This window comes from Chelon labrosus (genome assembly GCF_963514085.1).
Source record: "Chelon labrosus genome assembly, chromosome: 2".
Lineage (NCBI taxonomy): Eukaryota > Metazoa > Chordata > Actinopteri > Mugiliformes > Mugilidae > Chelon > Chelon labrosus.
In genome coordinates, this window is record NC_140338.1 from 22,857,847 (window position 1) to 22,880,341 (window position 22,495).

Below are 22,495 nucleotides of genomic sequence, written 5' to 3' on the forward strand. Positions count from 1 at the left end.
AGCTCTCCATCACATTCAAAATGTGAGTGTCCTGCAAATGAAGTGAATTGTCATGCTTGTGGGAGAAAGGGTCATTATAAACATGTGTGCGAGGCCTCAAAATCTGTACTTGAGGTGAAAGAGGATGAGGACACCATATTCCTGACAACGTTCATGACACCCTTCGGGCATTATTATTTCAAACGGCTACCCTTCGGCATTGCATCAGCCCCTGAACACTTTCAGAACAGAATGGTGACGGAGGTCACAGAAGGCCTCGAAGGCGTGGTTTGCCATATTGATGACGTGCTGGTGTTAGGTCGTACGCAAGAGAAGCACAATGCTTGCCTGCATACTGTGCTGGGAAAGATCCAGATGGCAGGCATCACACTTAACATTGGCAAGTGTGACTTGTCAAAATCAGAGGTGACTTTCCTAGGCCACGTGATCTCCGCCAGCGGCATCAGCCCAGACCCGAGCAAGAAGGAGGCTGTGAGGAAAATGCCTGAGCCTAAAACAGTGAGTGAACTGTGGTCTTTCCTTGGAATGGTAAACCAGCTAGGCAAGTTTATCCCGCAGTTAGCTGAGAAGGACAAAGCTCTCAGAGATCTCCTTTCGAAAAAGAACTGCTGGGTGTGGGGCGCCGAGCAGGTTAAATCCTTTCAAGACTTAAAGGATGCCCTGATGTCGCCGCTGGTGCTAGTCATGTATGATCCTAACAGAGAATGCAAAGTCACGGCAGACGCATCTTCTTACGGACTTGGAGGAGTGCTGCTACAAAACTGAGACCAGTAGCTTTCATTTTGCGGTCTCTCACACCCACCTACATGCAAGCACTGCCTATCTGGAGGAGCTGAGAGAGCAGCTGCAGAGGGGACAGTGTGTGAACGTGTGATGCAGCTGTGTGCAGAAGGCTGGCCTGCTCATGGCACCAATGAACCTGCACTCAAGCTATACTGGACTGACAGGGCGTTCCTTACTGTCCAGGATGGTCTATTGCTAAAGGGAGATAGACTTGTCAGAACCACAGGGAGCCGCTGATGCCAACACCGTACCCAGAATGACCATGGCAGATTTGTTCATGTTAGGGAGCAAGACCTACCTGCTAATAGTGGACTACATGTCAAGATATGTTTAGATTGCCCTGCTAACTTCCACAAGATCTGATGATGTGATTCACCACCTTGAGTCAATCTTTGCACGTCATGGAATCTGTGAGACCCTGGTGACAGACAATGGGCCACAATTCTCTGGAGCGGCCTTTGCGGTGTTTGCAAAGTTGTGCGGGTTCCAGCATGTGACAAGCAGCCCAAAATATCTCCAGGACAATGCTGAGGCTGAACATGCGGTGCGCACAGTGAAGGGGCTTTTGAAGAAGTCAGGTGACCCCTACCTTGCTCTACTGGCGTATAGGGCCCCCCCTCTACAAAACGGGTAGAGTCCAGCTCAACTGCTCATGGGGAGGAAGCTTGATAGGACTGTGCCTATTCTTCCTGCTTTGTTAAGTCCTGCTCTTCCTGATGGAGGTGTTGTTATGCGGAAAGAAGGGGACAGGAAAATGAAAGATGCGCAATGCTACAATCTGTGACACTGCACAGTGAATCTTGATAAACTCACTCCAGTCAGTGTGGGTCACAGATCAGAGAGCAGCAAGAGCAGGCATTGGAAACCACACCACACCACGCTCTCATCTGGTGGAGGGACCCCACGGGACCATTAGGCAAAACCGTCGTCATCTCATCCCCTGGAACTCCTCATCGGAGCAGAGCAACAGTGGTGCAGTTCCCAGAAGGTGTTCCAGAACAACCTTCAGTAGAACAACCTGCAGCACATCATCACAGCAGAGTGTTCTTGAACCACCATCTACTCCTACTTCTAGAACCAGGTCTTGGAGAGCGGTTGTAAGACCAACCAGGTAATAGTTAAAAAAAAAAAGAGGAGAAAGGAGAGAGACTGCAAAGTAAACTGAAGTTATGGGAAAAATGTTGAAAATGTGATTGCACTATTTTTCTGATTTTGCACTGTGTTATGTAAATGTTCAAGTCCAATAAAGCAGTCCATCGAATTCCCGCGACTTGGTAGCCTCTTTCCATAATAGTGCAACTCGAGTAATCTTTGTTCATGTTCTTCCAATGTTCATCCAAATACAATCAAGTCATCCAAGCAGAGTATGGCCTCACGCATGGGCATATTCCCTGACTCATTCTGCATCAGCACAAGGAAGTTGTTCTTGTTCACCATTTTAGAGAACAATACAGCTGGCTGTACCAACACACTTGATGGAAGTGCAGGTGAGGAAGCACATTCTGTGATTACAATACTGTCACCCACCATGTATTTTTCTTGGACTTTACAGGTAGCAATATACTGAGCCATTTGCTGGGCAGCAGATTGAGCCAAATTGAGCAGATGATATCTAATGCTGCTATTTCCTGTGGGGCACTAGATAGTCTGGAATTGGAAACATTAGTGCCATCATTGTCTGATTCCCTAAGTCGGTGGTTCCCAAACTTTTCACAGCCCATACCCCTTCAGACATTTGAAGGGGCTAATAGCTAAGCTAAAGGCTAACCCGTTCAGAGCGCCGCTTCCCTCCGTCCTGCTTTCTAACGTTCGCTCCCTGGAGAACAAACTGGATCACCTAAAGCTGGACATAACAACTAGACGGGAGATGAGGGACTGCTGCTCTATTATTCTCACGGAGACCTGGCTGAATCCATGTGTACCAGATGACGCCGTTAGCCTGGAGGGGCTAACAATATTCAGGCAGGACAGAAGCAGCTCCCTGACTGGCAAATCCAGAGGTGGTGGTGTTTGCATATACATCAACAACAACTGGTGCAACAACGCAGAGGTGATATCTAGTCACTGCTCTCCTGATGTGGAGCTACTGACTGTGAAATCGGAGCAGAGCAACAGTGGTGCAGTTCCCAGAAGGTGTTCCAGAACAACCTTCAGTAGAACAACCTGCAGCACATCATCAAAGCAGAGTTTTCTTGAACCACCATCTACTCCTACTTCTAGAACCAGGTCTTGGAGAGCGGTTGTAAGACCAACCAGGTAATAGTTAAAAAAAAAAAGAGGAGAAAGGAGAGAGACTGCAAAGTAAACTGAAGTTATGGGAAAAATGTTGAAAATGTGATTGCACTATTTTTCTGATTTTGCACTGTGTTATGTAAATGTTCAAGTCCAATAAAGCAGTCCATCGAATTCCCGCGACTTGGTAGCCTCTTTCCATAATAGTGCAACTCGAGTAATCTTTGTTCATGTTCTTCCAATGTTCATCCAAATACAATCAAGTCATCCAAGCAGAGTATGGCCTCACGCATGGGCATATTCCCTGACTCATTCTGCATCAGCACAAGGAAGTTGTTCTTGTTCACCATTTTAGAGAACAATACAGCTGGCTGTACCAACACACTTGATGGAAGTGCAGGTGAGGAAGCACATTCTGTGATTACAATACTGTCACCCACCATGTATTTTTCTTGGACTTTACAGGTAGCAATATACTGAGCCATTTGCTGGGCAGCAGATTGAGCCAAATTGAGCAGATGATATCTAATGCTGCTATTTCCTGTGGGGCACTAGATAGTCTGGAATTGGAAACATTAGTGCCATCATTGTCTGATTCCCTAAGTCGGTGGTTCCCAAACTTTTCACAGCCCATACCCCTTCAGACATTTGACCTCCAGTCATGTACCCCCTACTCTCACGCACTTGTAGCAGCTAGAAAAAGAAATGTCTGTGAGCCTGCCGCCACCCCCACCACCCACATTTAGCATGCTTAACATACAAATAAAATCTCTTAGAGTGAATTATTTCTGACAAAATAGATTTATTTACCAGTATTTTCAGTGTGCAACAGCAGTTCACTTTTGAAAAAAGAAATCTACCAAACATTTCTACATTTGTGGGCTGACTGGTGGTAGCAGTTGAGGTCTCTCTGGAAGGGCAATCTATCCGTTTTAGCCATTTATCCATTTTTGGCGGTTAGCCGGGTGACCTAGTTTACCTCAGACTGATGACTTGACAGCTCAAATGACTGAAAGTTATTAGAATTGTTGATGACATAATTTATTTTTTTTATCTGTTTTTTCAGTTTCAAAATGTAATCAGGCTGAGTTCAGAATCAACTCTACCCCTGAGGGTACGCGTACCCCAGATTGGGAATCACTGCCCTAAGTCAAAGTCAAAGTTAAAGTCAGCTTTATTGTCAATTCTGCAACACATACACAGAATTGAAATTTCTTTCATCAAAGGCCTACGGTGCAGCAACTTAAACATAAACACCTGAAAGAGACGGTGAAGGCAAAATTAAAGTTCAAGGTGTTGAAAATTAACGTGTTGGGTGCAGGAGAGGCTGTGTGTGTCTGTGGACATGGTGCGGCCTTCTGGTGAGGTAAAAACCAACCCTTACTGTTATTTCATTCAAAACGAGGGGTTGATGAGAAAATGGGTGCCCCAGGGTGAACATGTTGTGGGTGAACCTGTTTACCAAGTTGTGGTGCCTTCTAGGTTACATAGCATTGTGTTGCAGATTTCCCACGATGAGTATGGTCACCTGGGCGTCAGGAAGACGTACGACTACATCTTGAGGTATTTCTTTTTGCCAAGAATGAAGAGAGAGACATTTTTGAATACATCAAATCGTGTCATACATGTCAACTAACCAGCAAGCCTAATCAGAGCCTGAAGCCTGTCCCACTGTGTCCGATTCCAGCCGTAAGTCAGCCTTTTGAACATCTTATTATTGACTGTGTATGCACGTTGCCTTGGTTTAAATCAGGTGCAACTTACCTGTTAACGGTGATGTGTCAGAGCATGAGGTACCCAGCGTCGTACCCGTCGCGCATAATAACTGCCAGGTCTGTGGTGCGTGCATTGTCTCATTTCTTTTCCATCTTTGGTGTTCCTAGGGTCATTCAGTCTGATCAGGGCTCAAATTTTACATCCCATTTGTTTGCGCAGATCTTAAAACAGCTGCGTATTAGTCACAATCAGGCATCTGTGTATCATGCGCAGACCCAAGGGGCTTTGGAGCGGTTCCACCAGACGCTCAAATCCATGTTGCGCGCATATTGCATCCAAATGGACAGAGATTGGGAAGAGGGTTTACCGTGGCTGCTGTTATCTGCCAGAGAGGTGGCCCAGGAGAGCACAGGGTTCAGCCCTAATGATCTCGTGTTTGGCCATACTGTCAGGGGTCCCATTGCGCTTTTGCAGGATAACTGGAAGGAAGTACAACCACTTTTTGATCGCCAGGTGGAGAATCGTGTTTCGTCCCTGGGGATCAGGTGCTTGCTATATTGCCTATTATTACCTCTCCGTTTCAAGCTAAGTTTTCTGGCCCATATTCAGTGGTGAAAAAGGTGTCACATCAAAACTATGTACAGCTCTGGGTCCTGCCACCTGCATAAGTTCTCTGATGACTCTGCAGTGGTTGGGTGTATTATGAATGAATGAATGAATCTTTATTGTCACTATAACAAGTACAGCGAAATTTCTCCTGTCAACCCATACATCCAAGATGGCGCCGCCCATGTCGGCTACGGCTGCAGTGGCTCAAGATAGTACCGGCAAATTAACGAGAAACAACACGGATAGTTCGCACATTTTCAATGTAAACCGGAAGCGGAGTAATTCCAGCATAGTGTACGACCGTCAGGAAGTACTAAACTTGGCAGAAAACAGCAGTTCTGGACACGTAGATGCGATCATACTGGAGCTTCTACGCAGCCTCGGATTGATACGCCGGCCATACACAGCGGCCTGTGATGCAGCGGAGCCTCGTACCAGCGGGATCCGCCAGCGGAGGAGACGGAGACGGTGCGACAGAAAGCGGAAGCGGGGGTGCCGTGCGGGGCTAATAGCTAAGCTAAAGGCTAACCCGTTCAGAGCGCCGCTTCCCTCCGTCCTGCTTTCTAACGTTCGCTCCCTGGAGAACAAACTGGATCACCTAAAGCTGGACATAACAACTAGACGGGAGATGAGGGACTGCTGCTCTATTATTCTCACGGAGACCTGGCTGAATCCATGTGTACCAGATGACGCCGTTAGCCTGGAGGGGCTAACAATATTCAGGCAGGACAGAAGCAGCTCCCTGACTGGCAAATCCAGAGGTGGTGGTGTTTGCATATACATCAACAACAACTGGTGCAACAACGCAGAGGTGATATCTAGTCACTGCTCTCCTGATGTGGAGCTACTGACTGTGAAATGTAGACCTTTTTATCTACCTCGGGAATTCACTGTTATCATCATCACAGCAGTGTACATTCCCCCCAGTGCAAAAACCAGAGAAGCCCTGAGTGTCCTCTACCACTCCATCAGTGACATTCAATCTGCACATCCAGACGGAGTTTTTATGGTGGCAGGAGATTTTAATCAGGCCAACATGAGAACTGTGTTTCCTCACTTCCACCAATATGTGGACTTTGCCACAAGAGGTGCGAATATGCTGGACTTGATCTACACCAACATCAAGGAGGCATTCAAGGCAGCACCCCGCCCCCACCTCGGCTCCTCAGACCATCTCTCTGTGATGCTAATTCCTGCATACAAACCTCTGCTGATCAGGAAAACACCTACTGTGAAGCAGGTGAGGGTTTGGCCTGCAGGAGCCATGGAAGCATTACAGGATTGTTTCGAGCACACAGACTGGGACATGTTTAAGTCAGCTGCTGTGGACATTCAGGAATATGCAGAGTCTGTCTCTGGGTACATCCAGAAATGCATGGAGGATGTTAGTGTGGTCAAAAACATATCCACACGGGCCAACGAGAAACCCTGGATGACCAGTGAGGTACGTGCTAAGCTGAAAGCACGGAACAATGCTTTCAAGTCCGGTGACATGGTGGCATTGAAAACAGCTAGAGCCAATCTGAACCGGGCCATAAGACTCGCAAAGCGCGCTCATGGTCAAAAAGTGCAGGACTTTTTCAATGACACAAAAAATACCAGACGAATGTGGCAGGGCATACAAGTCATCACGGACTACAAAACCCCACCCCCCTCCTGTGAGGATGACATCAGCTTCCTCAACGAACTAAATAACTACTTTGGGAGGTTTGAGGCACTAAACAACACAGCAGGAATAAAAGCGGTTCCTCGCCCAGACGAGCGGTCACTCTGCCTGGACCCAGCTGATGTCCGAAGAACCCTGAGGAAGGTCAACGTCCGAAAAGCAGCGGGTCTAGACAACATACCAGGAAAGGTGCTTAAGGAATGCGCTGACCAACTGACGGGGGTCCTCACAGACATTTTTAACACCTCACTGCACCAGGCTGTGGTACCAACCTCCTTCAAGACTGCCACAATTGTACCAATACCCAAGAGGAATACAACCTCCTCCCTCAATGATTACCGCCCAGTCGCACTCACCCCCATCATGATGAAGTGCTTTGAGAGGCTGGTAAAGGACCACATCACCTCCAGACTACCCTCAACATTCGACCCGTACCAGTTTGCTTATCGTCCCAACCGCTCCACAGAGGACACCATCTCCTCGGCACTACATCGGAGCCTGGAGCATCTGGAGGGGAGAAACACACATGTGCGGATGCTGTTTCTGGACTTCAGCTCCGCATTCAACACCATCATCCCACAGCACCTGATCAACAAACTGGCCCCCCTTGGATTCAGCACCCACTTGTGTAACTGGCTGCTGGACTTCCTCACCAACCGACCTCAGTGTGTGCAGGTGGGAAAAAACATCTCCAGTGTCATCTCCCTGAGCACCGGTTCCCCCCAGGGCTGCGTCCTGAGTCCACTGCTGTTCACACTGATGACCCACGACTGCTCTGCTAGGTCCACTACTAACCACATCGTGAAGTTTGCAGATGACACGACAGTAGTGGGCCTCATCAGCAACAACAACGACCAGGCTTACAGAGAGGAGGTGAATCATCTGGTGGACTGGTGTGAGACCAACAACCTGATCCTGAATGTCTCAAAAACTAAAGAGATCATCGTAGACTTCAGGAAGAACCAGTCCAGCCACACTCCTCTCACCATCAATAACTCAGCAGTGGAGATCGTCAGCAGCACCAGGTTCCTGGGGGTGCAGATAATGAACACTCTGAGCTGGTCTGAACACACTGGAACCCTTGTAAAGAGGGCTCAGCAGCGCATGCACTTTCTGCGACGGATGAGGAGAGTCAACCTGCCCCCTCCCATTCTCACCACCTTCTACAGAGGTACTATAGAGAGCATATTGACCAGCTGCATCTCTGTCTGGTCAGGGGCTTGTAGTGCCTCTGACTGGAAGTCCCTACAGAGGGTGGTGAGGACAGCGGAGAAAATCATCGGGACTTCACTTCCTTCCATCCAGGACATTGCTAAGAGACGCTGTCTGACAAGGGCCAAAAACATCATCTCAGCCCCCTCACACCCCCAACATGGACTGTTCTCACTGCTGGCCTCTGGAAGGAGGTTTCGCAGCCTACAGAGCAGAACAGTCAGGTTCAAAAACAGTTTCATCCCATATGCCATAAGACTGCTCAACGCACTATGAACAGTACCCCCCTCCACCCACTCCCATTACCCTGTAATTAAAAACGTGCAATAATATTTATCTACATTTCAAGCTTCTTAGATATTTATATTATATTTATTATATTCTGTATATATGTTCCTGGAAATTGTACATACCGTTTCTGTTGTACATACTGTTTCTGTTAAATATTCCTGCTGTACTAAGAGCCATTGTACCGAAATTTCTTTTTGATGAAAATCAAAATGACAAATAAAGTCAGTCTAAGTCTAAGTCTAAGTCAATACATACGATAAGACAGACATAACAGGATGACTGTAAAGGAAAGGGGAAGAAAAACAAGAGGATAGGGGTTGGGAAAAAAAAGCAGCTCCAAGACTACATTCCTCTGGGGGAGTACATTATGGGACCGGGAAAAAAACCTCTGCAACATAAGCACAAATGAGCACACTTTACAACATAGGAACTCAAAACAACTTGCACCGGGGGAAGGGGTAAGGGGAGTGGGGGTGATTCCAGTGCAGACAGGCAGCCTTCCGCGGCCGCAGCCGTTGGCGCAACCTTCGGCGCAGCCTTCGGACCCCGCCTGTTGCACTGGTGGGGTAAAGCGGCGAAGGCATGGGATTCGTGGTTAGGGGGGTGTATTGCATATGTGCATGTGTGTAAGTGTCCGTGGATGCGTGTGTGTACATAAGCCTCGCTTAAGAGTCGCTTCGTCTAGCCTCCCAATCAGTGCCTCAGTTCACAGGATGTAATCGTGATAACACAGCAGGTTGCCATGGAGACGTCCCTGATCGGGTCCCAGACGGAGTCAACCATCAACAGGTGTCCGTGAAGGAAGGGAGGGAGGAATAGGACAGAGCGTCTCACAGCAGCGATCTTAGTGATGGACATGAGATGGAGTACAGGACACTGATCGGAGACTTTGTGGAGTGGTCCCAGGCAAACCATCTATTCTTGAATGTGGACAAGACCAAGGAGCTGGTCACTGATTTCAGGAGGAAGATGACACCAGCAGAGCACATCACCATCCAGGGCCTGGATGTGGAAGTAGGGACTGGAGGGACAACAGTGATGCTGTGTGCAAGAAGGGACTGAGTAGACTCTACTTCCTGAGGAAGCTTAGGTCTTTCAACGTATGCAGCAAGTTGCTGGAGATGTTTTACCAGACTGTTGTTGCGAGTGCCCTGTACTTTGCTGTGGTTTGTTGGGGGAGCAGCACAATCAAAAAGGACATAAGTAGGATCGACAAATTGATCCGAAAGGCTGGTCATGTCATTGGCAGTGAGTTGGAGACGTTTCTGTAACAGATAACTCCATGTTAGTCATGTTAATGGACACTATTGCACCTTACTATCATCCCTGTGTATATAATATATATTCATCCGTCTCTATTTCTTGTACATTTGTCCATATGCCAATATGCTAATTTGTACATTTTTGCTTATACTATTTTATTTTACTAGATTTTATTTACTTATTTTTATTTTATTTTATCTTTCTTTTATCTGTGGTTCTTAAGAGTGTTTTTTTATTTAATTTTTTTTTATGTGCAACTGTGACTAAGCAATTGGCAATTGAAGCTGTGCTGTGTGGTCGCCTGTTGTTCGATATAACTTAAAGACAGATGGTTTGCTGTCTCATTTGGAGGTGTCAAGGCGTGGTCAATTAGTTGACTTGATAAGGCGGTATCCAGGTCTTTTTGGCGACACACCTTCTCGTACACATTTGGTGGAGCATGATATAGATGTTGGGGATTGTAAACCTATTCAGCAGAGGTTTTATCGTGTCCACCCGACGCTTAAGTACCTTGACGCTCAGGTGAAGTATATGCTCAACAATGGCATTGCACAGCCGTCCTCCTGCTTTCAACGCCTTATGAATATGGTAGTTGGAGATCTGGAAGGCTGCTCAGTATATTTGGATGACGTCGTCATCTATTCGGACAGTTGGAATGACCATCTTGACCGCATTGAAAAGCTGTTCGATCACTTGGTTCGTGCACAGTTAACTGTAAACCTGGCAAAGTGTGAGTTTGCCAAAGTCACAGTGACTTATTTGGGTCAAGTAGTAGGGCAGGGCACAGTGTCTCTGGTGCGTGCAAAGGTGCAGGCTATTGATGACTATGCCCCACCTTCAACTAAGAAGGCGCTGATGCGATTTCTTGGACTAGTTGGATACTACCGCTGCTTCTGCAGGAATTTTTCTACAGTAATTGCACCCCTCATGAATCTGTTGAAATCCAAGGTGAAATATGTTTGGTCACCAGAGTGTCAGGCAGCTTTTGAAAATATTAAGGCCTTGATCTGTCATGCCCCTGTTTTGGCTGCCCCAAAGTGGCATAGATTTCAAGTTGGAGGTGGATGCTAGTGCTGTGGGTGCAGGCGCAGTGCTATTGCTGGCTGATGACCTCGGGGTGGATAAACCAGTGTGTTTCTTTTTTAGGAAATTCAACAGACATCAACTTACCTACTCTGTCATTGAAAAAGAAACTTTGGCATTAATTCTAGCATTGCAGCATTTCAGTGTGTATGTCAGCTCTTCACCTGTGCTGGTCTTTACGGATTATAATCCACTAACTTTCCTCAGCTCTTTACAGTCTCCAAATCAGAGGTTGGTTCATTGGGCTCTCTTCCTGCAGTCCCACAGCCTCGACATTCGCCATATCAAGGGACGGGACAATGTAGTGGCGGGTGCGTTGTCTTGGGGCCCCTTGTTAGTGATTATATAGCATATATTTTGTGTTGTTTTTTGCTCTCCACTTTAGCCCTATCTTTCTTGGTCTCTCCCCTCCTAAATTAGCTTTAAGGATCCAGTTGCTGAGGTAGTGAGAGAACTGAAGTTTGTGGGGACATAAGCGGTGAGCTGTTTGTCTTTATTATTATTATTATTATTATATTAAAACGAGTGCAGTTATTGATAAATTTAGAGATATTCAATGGTCCTATAGCGTTTGGGAGCCAGGGTTCCCTTTGGGACCCTGACTTTATGGGGGGGTGGGGGGGGGGGGGCAGGCCTGGGTTCAATGTGTTGGCGTGCAGTGTAATGTGGGTGTGTTTACTTGTTGCAGGTTGGCAGCGGTACATTGAGCTGACAAGGAGCACATGGCCAGCATTTCCTGTCCGGCCTATATAACCCCGCCTTCCCAGCGCTCGCTCTCTCTCTCGGCATGCTCTGCGCTCGACGGTGGCACCAATCCAGCGTGCTAATGTTTTGTTTGATTTACCTTATTTCGCACTAACAACATGCACCACACATTGATCAACACACCCATACATTAACCTACACCACTGATACTGATTTCCACATCCCACTCATTTTGAGATTTGCTTTGATAAATGTTACTTTGTTATACTCTACTCGCTCCTGTTTTGGTGCGGCCAACGAGCCGGTCGTAACAGGCATGTACTGTCCAGAGAGCATCACTTGTAATGCAGAGGGCTTTGCGGGTGAGACAGGTATTGTAGAGCCCAGATGGCTAAACCACTGACTGACTGTAGGGATATATGGGACAGGTGCTTGACATACCTACTTTCAAAGATAATGGTTGCGTGGAATTCACTATCAAATAGCACAATGCAGGGTTTTCGCTCCACTTTCACAGGGGCCGTGACACTGGTGTAGTGAGTGTTCACTGGAGTGGTGATGGTGCCCCTTCCTCTCTGACTGGTCCTCAGTTGTCTTTGAGCACGGATGTGTATTATTTAACACAAACCAGAAAATTCTATCTGTGACACTATGGTCATTAATGGTATAATGAATGATTCATTTGTGGTGTTGTTATAAATACATAGTCTACTGTAGAGATCTGCTATTTGAAGGATCACCACTGTCTCCCACTGCCCCCCTCATGGGTTGCTGCCCATGTCGCCCATACATAAATCCACCTCTGTTTTTGCCAAACAAGACAGACAGTTTGAAAGAGGAGTAAAGGAGGCTATCTATGTAAAACAGGAAAACCCCTCTCTGAACAGTCCAGCAGATAATATATATAAAAAATAAGCTGAAAACAAGTGTGCCTGGACTTGTAGAGTATCTTGAATATGTGTAGCCACTCATCCAAGTAGCTTCTTCAGTTCTCAGTTCAGAACTGAATGGTAAATGAGTCAAAGTTTTTGTATTTAATAAGAAGGCATAGTTTATTTTTTAATTTGCAGTACTGTAGATGCTTACAGTTCTAGGTGTTAAAGTGTCACCATAAAACAACAGACTCGTGTGAAGCAAATGAAAATGGCACTGTTTTGTGGGTGTTACAGTGGTTGTAAAATATAGCCAACTTTAGATAGACTTTAGATAGACTTGAGACAGTGTAATATATGTGACAACCACCTAGGCAATCAAGACTCCACCTCCACCTAATAAAGATCAGATATTGAAATCTACTGAACAAAGCCTGCTGTCAACAGCCAAGGTAAGGCCCTGAAGTCCCTTCTCTTCTTACTATTTACTTCAGCTTATAGGTAAATTGTACATTAATGTTTGCATTGTAGAACTTTTTTTTTGTCAGTGCCATTTGATCATCTCTTACTGTCTCTTACACAGATGTCGAGGCTGTGGCTTTTCATTTTTCTGTACTGGGCATGGAGCCCTCAGTGTCTTCCATCCAGTGTTAGCTTCATTGGTACACCACAGGAGTGTAAAAAGGCTCCCTTTGTCCCCGGTTACAACCTGGGTGGAGAAGGCTTTGACATCGTCACCATGGAGAGGAAAGGCGCCTATGTCATCGACACTGAATCATGGAAACTTGGAAACGGCACTTGCAGGCTGTACACAAACACCTACATGAATAGGGAGAACCAGAAGGTCCCAGTTGCTGTGGTGGATTGGAGAATGCTCCCCAAGTGCAGTTTAACAGTCTCCAGCACAGCCTACGATTCTGTTGAAACCCTCGTCAACGATTCCACATCATCTGTGTCCAATGACTGGAAAATTGGCCTTGACATCCCTGTAGATCCTTCTGTCACTGTTGGGGTTGGACTTGGAGGTTCCCACTCCAGAGATTCGAAGTTTGCCATGAAAAAATCTAAAGAAGACCGCTACTCCTTCTTTCGTCATTCAGTCCACTGTAACTACTATGGGTGAGTACATGGATAGATATATGTTTTATTTTTTCGGAATCAGAACTGCTCTAGAAAGTTGGCACTAATGGCAGCTATTTCACTTAAACTAAATAATCTGTGATAAATGGTAACTTATTTAATAACTTTCTGTACTCCACAGCTACAGAGTGGCAACAAATCCTCCACTGAGCCATGAGTTTGAATCAGCTGTGAAGTCCCTTCCCTCCTATTCTCCTGCAACTATGCAATTATATCACAATTTGATTGACACTTATGGTACACATTATATCACACAAGTGTTTCTAGGAGGAGAAATCAAGGCCACCACTTCCATGAAAACCTGTGCAGCCACCATGAATGGACTGTCGGAAACAGAGGTCAAGGATTGTCTTGACGTTGAGGCCTCAGCTAGCTTTGCTAGCAGTGCCAGCGTTAAGGCCATGGTTAAACACTGTCAGGAAAAGAAGAAAAAGTTAGGCCATGGCCAAAGTTTCAGCAGCACATTTAATGAGCGGAGCACAGAGATCATCGGTGGACACATCGATGGAGCCGATATCCTCTTTCAGGGACAGTCAGACCCCTCAGTCTATAACACCTGGATTAACTCTCTGAAATCCATTCCTGATGTTGTTCGATATAACTTAAAGCCTCTGCAAACCATACTGCCAAGTGATCATCCTGCCAGGGCTGGACTGAAGCAAGAGGTGGAGAAGTACATCAAGAAGAATGCAGTCTTGAAAAAATGTTCAGAACGTTGTAAGATTGGTGACAGGTCTAACAAAAGAGATCCTTGTGCTTGTGTTTGTACTGGTAGCCAGAATGTGAAGTCAAACTGCTGTCCTGCTGGGAAAGGTCTGGCTACATTAACGGTATTCGGGCTTCGTGCTGAGGGTTTGTATGGTGACAATTGGTTCAATGGAGGTAAAACAGATGGTTCAGTGGAGGTTAAATATGGTGACCAGATAAAGCGCACTGCCATTATCTGGGATAATGACAATCCTAAATGGTCTGAGAAGTTTCAGTTTGGACCCATCACTATTAACATGAAAAACAAACTCAGGTTTCGTGTTTATGATGAGGATACTTATTGGAACAGTGATCTGCTTGGTGAGTGTTCATTTAGTCTGTATAGAGGGAACAAGGCAGATAGCTGCATGTTTAATCATGGTACCTTCTTCTTCTCCTACATAGTGGAGTGTGCACCAAGTCTTGGTGGTGACCAGTGTCAGGATTATGTTTCCTCTCCCATGAATCCCTTTTTGGCCAAGGTCTTCTACACCAGAAATGGAGTCCTTGCTGGAGAAACTGGCGAAGCATCTGCCAAATCAGTCAGTGAGTCAGGTTGAGACAGCTGTTGATGTGAGATGAGGTGAATAAGGATTTGATTTAACAATGAATATTTGCTTGTAGTTCGTAGCATTCTTTCTCTGACCTGTTTCTGCAAAAGTAATTACGTGTGTTACAAAGTTCACACATTTAATTCACATTTCCTTTGGGAGAACCTAGAATTATAATCCACTTTATGTTTTCTTCTGCTTTGTAACAAAATATATCAATAAAGCATCAGCAAAGACAAAATGTTTTGTTATGTTTCTTTCAATATTGTGACGTAGGTGTAACAGGCAATTGAATACCCATAAGTGCAAAAGCTGCTGTCCAAAGCGTTGGAGAGATAGTAATTAAGCATATAAACAAATCAGAACTATTTAATTGAACAATCACGTTTATCCAGAGCATTTAGGTGCCCTACAGGGATGTCAAGAAATATTTTTGGAATTATTAACGTTGAGAAGAAAACCACCAAAAACTAGTAATCTATAAACAAGAGACAGCATTGTGACATCTGAAAAAAGAGCATCATACCCAGAGGAGTCATAAACTGAGTGTGAGGAAGTGAAACTCAAAGAAAAGGAAGAGAAAAATATTTGAATAAAAGAGCGTGCATGAAGGGTTTTGGTGACAATACAGTCCACCACGAATATAAAGGAATAAGTCAAAGGTTTTTTGAGGCTTTAGGTGCGAGTATGTGCATGAAGTCTGTAGATGGTGTCAAAGATGGTGTGTTAGAGTAGTCATCAAAGCTTTGTCACAATGTACAATGGCAGCATACATTTACACAGTGAGAGAAAGAAACTGAGAGAATGATTGTTTTACATTTTATTATTATTATTAGCAGACAGGATAACAGAGAATTTACATAAACATAAAAAATCAGTTGCAGCATCACACAACCATTCATAGAGTATTCGCCACATGGCATCAGTATCAAGAAACAAATTATCAAATTAAATGCAGGTGTTCCTACATTCAAGTCATTTAAAATTACTGTAAATTCATTTAGAGAGACCAGCTCACTGGATTTCTGTCAGAAGGAGCATCATATTTAAACATCAGTTTTCCCAAGTCTGTACAAATCCTGGGGATAGAAATGAGGAAATTACTAAACTAATATCTATACACTTTTATGTGTTCGTGCATTGCAAACCTGCTAGGACTGTAAGTTCTGGATAAAATATTTGATGCCTGGCTATGAACGTGGTCCACGTTTAGGTTAACACCTAGTTTTCTTCACTATTAAGAGACACACATTCTGACGTACATGCTTGTGAATTGCAGTAGCAGGAAGTGCACACAAACTACTGAGAGCATGAGTCCCACATGTAGGACTTTAAGTCAACTGACACAAGTCTACTACAAGTGTCTCTCCCTTTATGACCCTTTTCCACCCTACACACAGAGTGTCATGTAATACAGTTTGTTACAGAGTGTGTTGCATGGAAACATTAGATACTATTAAACAAATATAGCAGATTTGCAATGCATGAATAGATAAAAAATATATACATATTAGCTTTTTTCAGGTGTGAAGTGCAGTTGCATGATGCACTTTCAAGACTTACAGACTGTAAATGCACGAAGCCCTACACATAAGGATTCACTTTCTTCTTCTTTTCATCACCTGTAAGAATAGTTGTACTGTCACACATAATGCTCGTACATACAAACATGAGGGACTTTCAGTAAATAATGTACAAGTGTCTCTCCCTCTGTGACCCCTTTTAAACTTAGGTGTCACGAGATACTGTACAGTAATACATATTACTAAACTAATATCTATACATTTTCTATACACTGTACATATACATTAATTTGTCCATCTAAGCAAGAGAACACGCAAAAACAATAAGTACAAGATAAATGAGCATTGATACTAGGATATGAACGCCCACATTTACATTAACACTTGTTTTTTTTGGTTGGAGACTTTAGATGACGCTGATTATTAATAGTCACACTTGCTCATGCACATGCATTTGAAGAGAAGTTGCAGGATGCACGTACAATACATGTCAATATGCACTAACCCCTGGGAATCACACGTGTCTGCATAGCTGAGCTGTACTAATCACAGGAGACGCACATACATGTAAGACTCTTAGTAAGAAAATGTACAACATCCAGAGGAGTCATAAAGAGAGTGGGAAGAAGTGAAACCTAAAAAAGTTAAGATAAAGACAGTTGTTTAAAGTGGGTCAAGGGTGATGTGACAATAGAGTCAACACCAGAAGTATAAAGTGATGAGTCATTTTTTTTTTTTTTTTTTTTGTGGCTTTAGGTGCGAGTACGTGCATGAAGTCTGTACATGGTGTCAGAGATGGCGTGTTAGAGAGGTCATCAAAGCTGGGTCACAATGTACAATGGCAGAATTCATTTACACAGTGAGAGAAAGAAATTGAGAGAATGATTGTTTTACATTTTATTATTATTATTATCATCATCATCATCATCATCATCATCATCATTAGATACTACTAAACTAATATCTATACACTTTTTATGTGTTCATGCATTGCAAACCTGCTACGACTGTAAGTTCTGGATAAAATATTTGATACTTGGCTATGAACGTCGTCCACGTTTAGATTAACACCTAGTTTTCTTCACCATTAAAAGACACATTCTGACGTACATGCTTGTGAATTGCAGTAGCAGGAAGTGCACACAAGATATACGTAAGCACAAACTCCTGAGAGCATGAGTCACACATGTAGGACTTTTAGTGAACTGACACAAGTCTACTACAAGTGTCTCTCCCTTTATGACCCTGTTCTACCCTACACACAGTGTCATGAAATACAGTTCAAGAGTGTGTTCAAGAACAAATATCTATACAGTTTTTTGTATGTATGCATTAATGTCTTTATTCTCTCCCTCTGTGACCCTGTTCACACTTACACATAGAGGGTGTCATGATATACAGTTCATGGAGGAGGAGGTGTGATGGTGCGGGGGTGTTTTGCTGGTGACACTGTTGGGGAATTATTCAAAGCTGAAGGTACACTGAACCAGCATGGCTACCACAGCATCCTGCAGCGACATGTTATCCCATCTGGTTTGCGTTCAGTTGGACCATCATTTATTTTTCAATAGCACAATGATCCCAAACACTCCTCCAGGCTGTGTAAGGGCTATTTGACTAAGAAGAAGAGTGATGGAGTGATGGAGTGATGGAGTGCTGGCTGCGTCAGATGACCTGGCCTCCACAGTCACCTGACCTAAAGCCAATCGAGACGGTTTGGGATGAGATGGACCGCAGAGTGAAGGCAAAAGGGCCAGCAAGTGCTCAGCATCCCTGGGAACTCCTTCAAGACTGTTGGAAAACCATTTCAGGTGACTACCTCATGAAGCTCATCGAGAAAATGTCAAGAGTGTGCCAAGCAGTAATCAAAGCAAAGGGTGGCTATTTTGAAGAATCTAAAATATGAATCATATTTTTGTGTACTACATAATTCCATGTGTTCATTCATAGTTTTGATGCCTTCAGTGAGAATCTACAATGTTAATAATCATGAAAATAAAGAAAAAACATTAAATGAGAGGATGTTTCCAAACTTTTGACTGGTAGTGTATATGCATTAATTTATCCATCTAAGCAAGAGAACATGCAAAAACAATAAGTGCAAGAGAAATTAGCACTGTTTGATACTAGGATATGAACGCCCACTTTTACATCAACACTTGACTTTCTTGTTTGGAGAGTTCAGATGACGCTGATTATTAACAGTCACACTGCAGAATGCACATACAAAACATGCGTATATGCAATAGCCCCTGGTTATTAGGTTTTACACATGTGTCTGCATAGCTGAGTTGTACTAATCACAGTAGACACACATACATGTAAGACTTGTATGTGTGTCTTACCCATTTTCTTTTCATCAACCTCAAGGATATTTCTCCTATCAGACATGATACTTGTACTTGAAATACAGTTGCATACTAATATCTACACTGTTTTCATGTATGTATGCATACATTTGCCCATCTTAGTAAGAGAACACAAACACTAGACCTTGTCTCTTGTTACAGGGAATGTGTCTGTAATGGGTGGGGTTGGGACAGTCACTTTTGTGAAGGTGTAATCAGTTCCTAATGACATATCCACAGAGAAATAACATTATTCTAACCAAACTACTTTCACTAACAACAGCAGAAATAATCAGATTCCTTTTCTTTACCTTGCTAAGTCAAAGTTTCTTTCTAACTCTGTTGCTCTATACAGGCCCAAAACTCACGCCTCACATTTTTTTTTATTGTTAATATATGCAGTGTCTTGAAACGCACTGTATATCCGGTTTCATAGCAACAGGAGGGCTCGGCCCATGTTTTTGTAGAAGTCAATAGCACCATCCACTGGACAGTAATGAAAAGATTCAACCCATTTTTGCTGCATGGTGAAAAATCTTGACACAGTTAATGTGAGCAAAAGGAAATGACTCGGGTGCAGAGACCAGACAGAAACAAGGTTGAAGATCTGTGGTGTAATACTAAAAGCAAGTGTTTGCCAGTGCATCAGGCAAACAAGGCAGAGAAGTGCCAAGCAAAAAGACAAATCCAAAAAGCAGTCCACAAAAATATACAACTGGCAAACTTGCTCGGGCTCAGGCAGACTCAGAGTGTAACACAAAGAAAGGTTTGGAGCGCTCGACTGGGAAGTACAGAGGCAACCTGGCAGTTTACAATGAATAGGAGGTATATTATGTATACACAAGTGTGCATGGTCTTATCAACCTCGACAATTCAGTATGTGTGTATGATCTGTATGATCATAAATGAAGAGCTGAGGAATTTCTAAAGGTACAGACCCATCAAACCCACATCAAACAACGACCAGCACCTCGTGTCGCTTGAGTCTAGACCAAGAAATGCACTTGTACACAGTGCAAAGACCAGCTTTATTTGTGCACATACTGTATATTCTGTGCCTGCATGAGAGGAAATAACCTCTCATACCAGCAGATGGCAGTAGGCTGTATTCATAGAGCAGCTATTAGCTGAGAGGATAAAAGCTGGGAAGAGCTACACACCATCACACAGCGCTGGCCTCTCCTAAATCATTCTCATCAATTGGTATTTATTCATAATCTAGATGATCATGCTGTTATGGAATTATTTGTGCATTTGAATGTTCAGATGAGATTCAAGCTTTAAATATATTGAGTTAATTGTCACTGCATAGTGTAGAAACATATTTCCCTGTACAATGAAATTCTTACCATCCACCAAAATGCCTACCAATAGTTAAAAATATTATAAATAGAATATAAAAAGATACAGATAATACAAATATATAAAATAACTAGTGCAAATATCCATGTGCAAATGCGAGTGTAAACAATGAACTGAAATGTAAACAGAAACTGAAAAAGCGAACAGTGCATTGTATGACATGAAGTAGTTTATGATTATAGACTCCTGTCAGCTTATTTAGGAGTCTGATGGCAGTGAGGAAAAGGGACTTCCTCAGTCTTGGGGTCCTTGGTGATGGAGGCAGCTCTCCTGTGGACTCTATGATTATAGGTGCTCTGCAGAGAGCACAGTGGAGTCCTGGTGATCTTCTCAGCAGTCTTCACCACTCTCTGCAGGTGTTTGCGGCCCATGGCCACAGTGCTGCCGTACCACATGGTGATGCAGCTGGTCAAGACGACCTGAATGATGCAGCTGTAGAAGTTGCAGAGGATCTTAGGCGACATGCTGAACTTCCTCAACCTCCTCAGGAAGTACAGTCGCTGCTGAGCCTTCTTGACTAGCTGTGTGGTGTTCAGTGTGAAGATGAAGATTGTAGTGTTTCTTTTTGTGCTCTGGTTCGGAGGATGGCTTGTTTGTGGGAGCAAGAAAAAACTGACACACAGTTGATGTTTACATTCTCGTTTTGGAAGTCCACTTTTAGTGAATCTACATTTCGGTTTTACAGAAAGGTCTTATCTTATAAGATATAAATCATTTATGAGTTGTTTTTTAATCCACAACATTCGTGCTCTCTCTTTGTTTTATTTTGTGTCCCTCAGTTTTACTGGATGGAGCTCCTAAGATGAAAACATATTTCTATTGAGATGTATTACAATGAAAAGGACAGAGTGCAGTGTACCTTTGAATATTACCTCCTCTGCACATGTCTACAGGAAAGTTTACATGTGCATATGAGCTTTTGATCAAGATAAAAACATGTTTATTATCAATTAAAAACTGCCTCAGTGCCTTACATTCAGTGGAAAGACACTATACGACAAGGAATAGGCTGCTACAATAGAACAATTACCTGTGTATGTGTTTAAGCCTCCAAAAACTTTCTTATTATATTCTAAATTCTTTATTATGGCTTGGAAAAATAATGCTTAAATTAATATTTCTATATGAATGATTTCTGATAATACAAAAAAAGACAAATTATGTCTCTTCTACTTATAAAGATAGATCTTATCTTCAGGTTTGGAAAAGAGGGACATAAGCATCACACACTTTACTTATAATCACATGCTGCAAAAATGGACCTGTTATTATTTTGGTGGAACATATGGTAATGTTACAGTATATTCATTTGGAACCATGCTTCTGCTGCATTTTGTCTGTCCCTTCTGTCTGCACTATGATTGCGTTTTACAATTTCTGCTTCATATTTTACCACTGTCAAACGTTTTTAACCAATCCTAGACTACAAGCTGTCTCCCCATTTGGGGCAAAATGTTTTGTGTGACGGTACAAGCTGGGTGTGGTGTGAGCGAGAAAGTTTGAGCGAGAAAGTGTGAACGTCGTTGGTTAAATGTAAAACTCTGATAAGTGAAACTCAAGACTCCACCTCCTGGACGTTAGTCTTTTAAGTTGGACTTTGTGACCTGCTGAACAGAACCTGTTGTTGAGTCTCAAGGTAATGTAGACCTTTCTATTCATCAAATTCAGTACTCCCCGAAGGTGCTTCATGGCTATCAGTTTGAACTTTAGATAAATGTGTGTATTGTTATGAAAGAGTTCATGGTCATATGACATTTTTCCTTCTGCTGTGTGTTTTCTTTTTTATTTCTTTCATACAGATGTCGAGGCTGTGGCTTTTCATTTTTCTGTACTGGACATGGAGCCCTCAATGTCTTCCATCCAGTGTTAGCTTCATTGGTACACCACAGGAGTGTAAAAAGGCTCACTTTGTCCCCGGTTACAACCTGGGTGGAGAAGGCTTCGACATTGTCACAATGAAGAGGAAAGGTGCCTATGTCATCGACACTGAATCATGGAAACTTGGAAACGATACTTGCAGGCTGTACACAAACACCTACATGAATAGGGAGAACCAGAAGGTCCCAGTCGCTGTGGTGGATTGGAGAATCCTCCCCAAGTGCAGTTTAACAGTCTCCAGTACACGCTACGATTCTGCTGAAACCCTCATCAAAGATTCCACATCATCTGTGTCCAATAACTGGAAAATTGGCCTTGACATCCCTGTAAGCCCTTCTGTCAGTGTTGGGGTTGGTTTTGGAGGTTCCCACTCCACAGAATCGATGTTTGCCATGCAGAAATCTAAAGAAGACCGCTACTCCTTCTTTCGTCATTCAGTCCACTGCAACTACTATAGGTAAATATGTTTGCCCTCTTACCAAATCCAAAATAAGAATTTTAATTTTAGTGGTTT

The 22,495-nt window shown here is 43.6% G+C and overlaps 2 protein-coding genes across 2 annotated transcripts; both read left to right on the top strand.

Annotated features, from left to right (window-relative positions):
- Positions 1 to 13,015: 13,015 nt before the first annotated feature.
- On the top strand, positions 13,016 to 15,597 carry LOC311500840 (perforin-1-like; the record flags this gene model as incomplete). The annotated part of the gene is made up of 2 exons (XM_084562450.1): positions 13,016 to 13,551; positions 13,694 to 15,597. 2 exons carry the CDS (start codon positions 13,016 to 13,018, stop codon positions 14,877 to 14,879), a joined length of 1,722 nt encoding a protein of 573 aa, XP_084418576.1. The 3' UTR covers positions 14,880 to 15,597.
- Positions 15,598 to 21,284: 5,687 nt separating this feature from the next.
- On the top strand, positions 21,285 to 22,451 carry LOC311500830 (perforin-1-like). The gene has a single exon (XM_084562438.1). The coding sequence runs from the start codon at positions 21,852 to 21,854 to the stop codon at positions 22,440 to 22,442; it is 591 nt and encodes a 196-aa protein (XP_084418564.1). The 5' UTR covers positions 21,285 to 21,851; the 3' UTR covers positions 22,443 to 22,451.
- Positions 22,452 to 22,495: the final 44 nt, after the last annotated feature.

Excerpts from the sequence above, each read along its gene's own strand:
- LOC311500830 (XM_084562438.1), top strand. The coding sequence starts at position 21,852 with ATGACATTTTTCCTTCTGCTGTGTGTTTTCTTTTTTATTTCTTTCATA.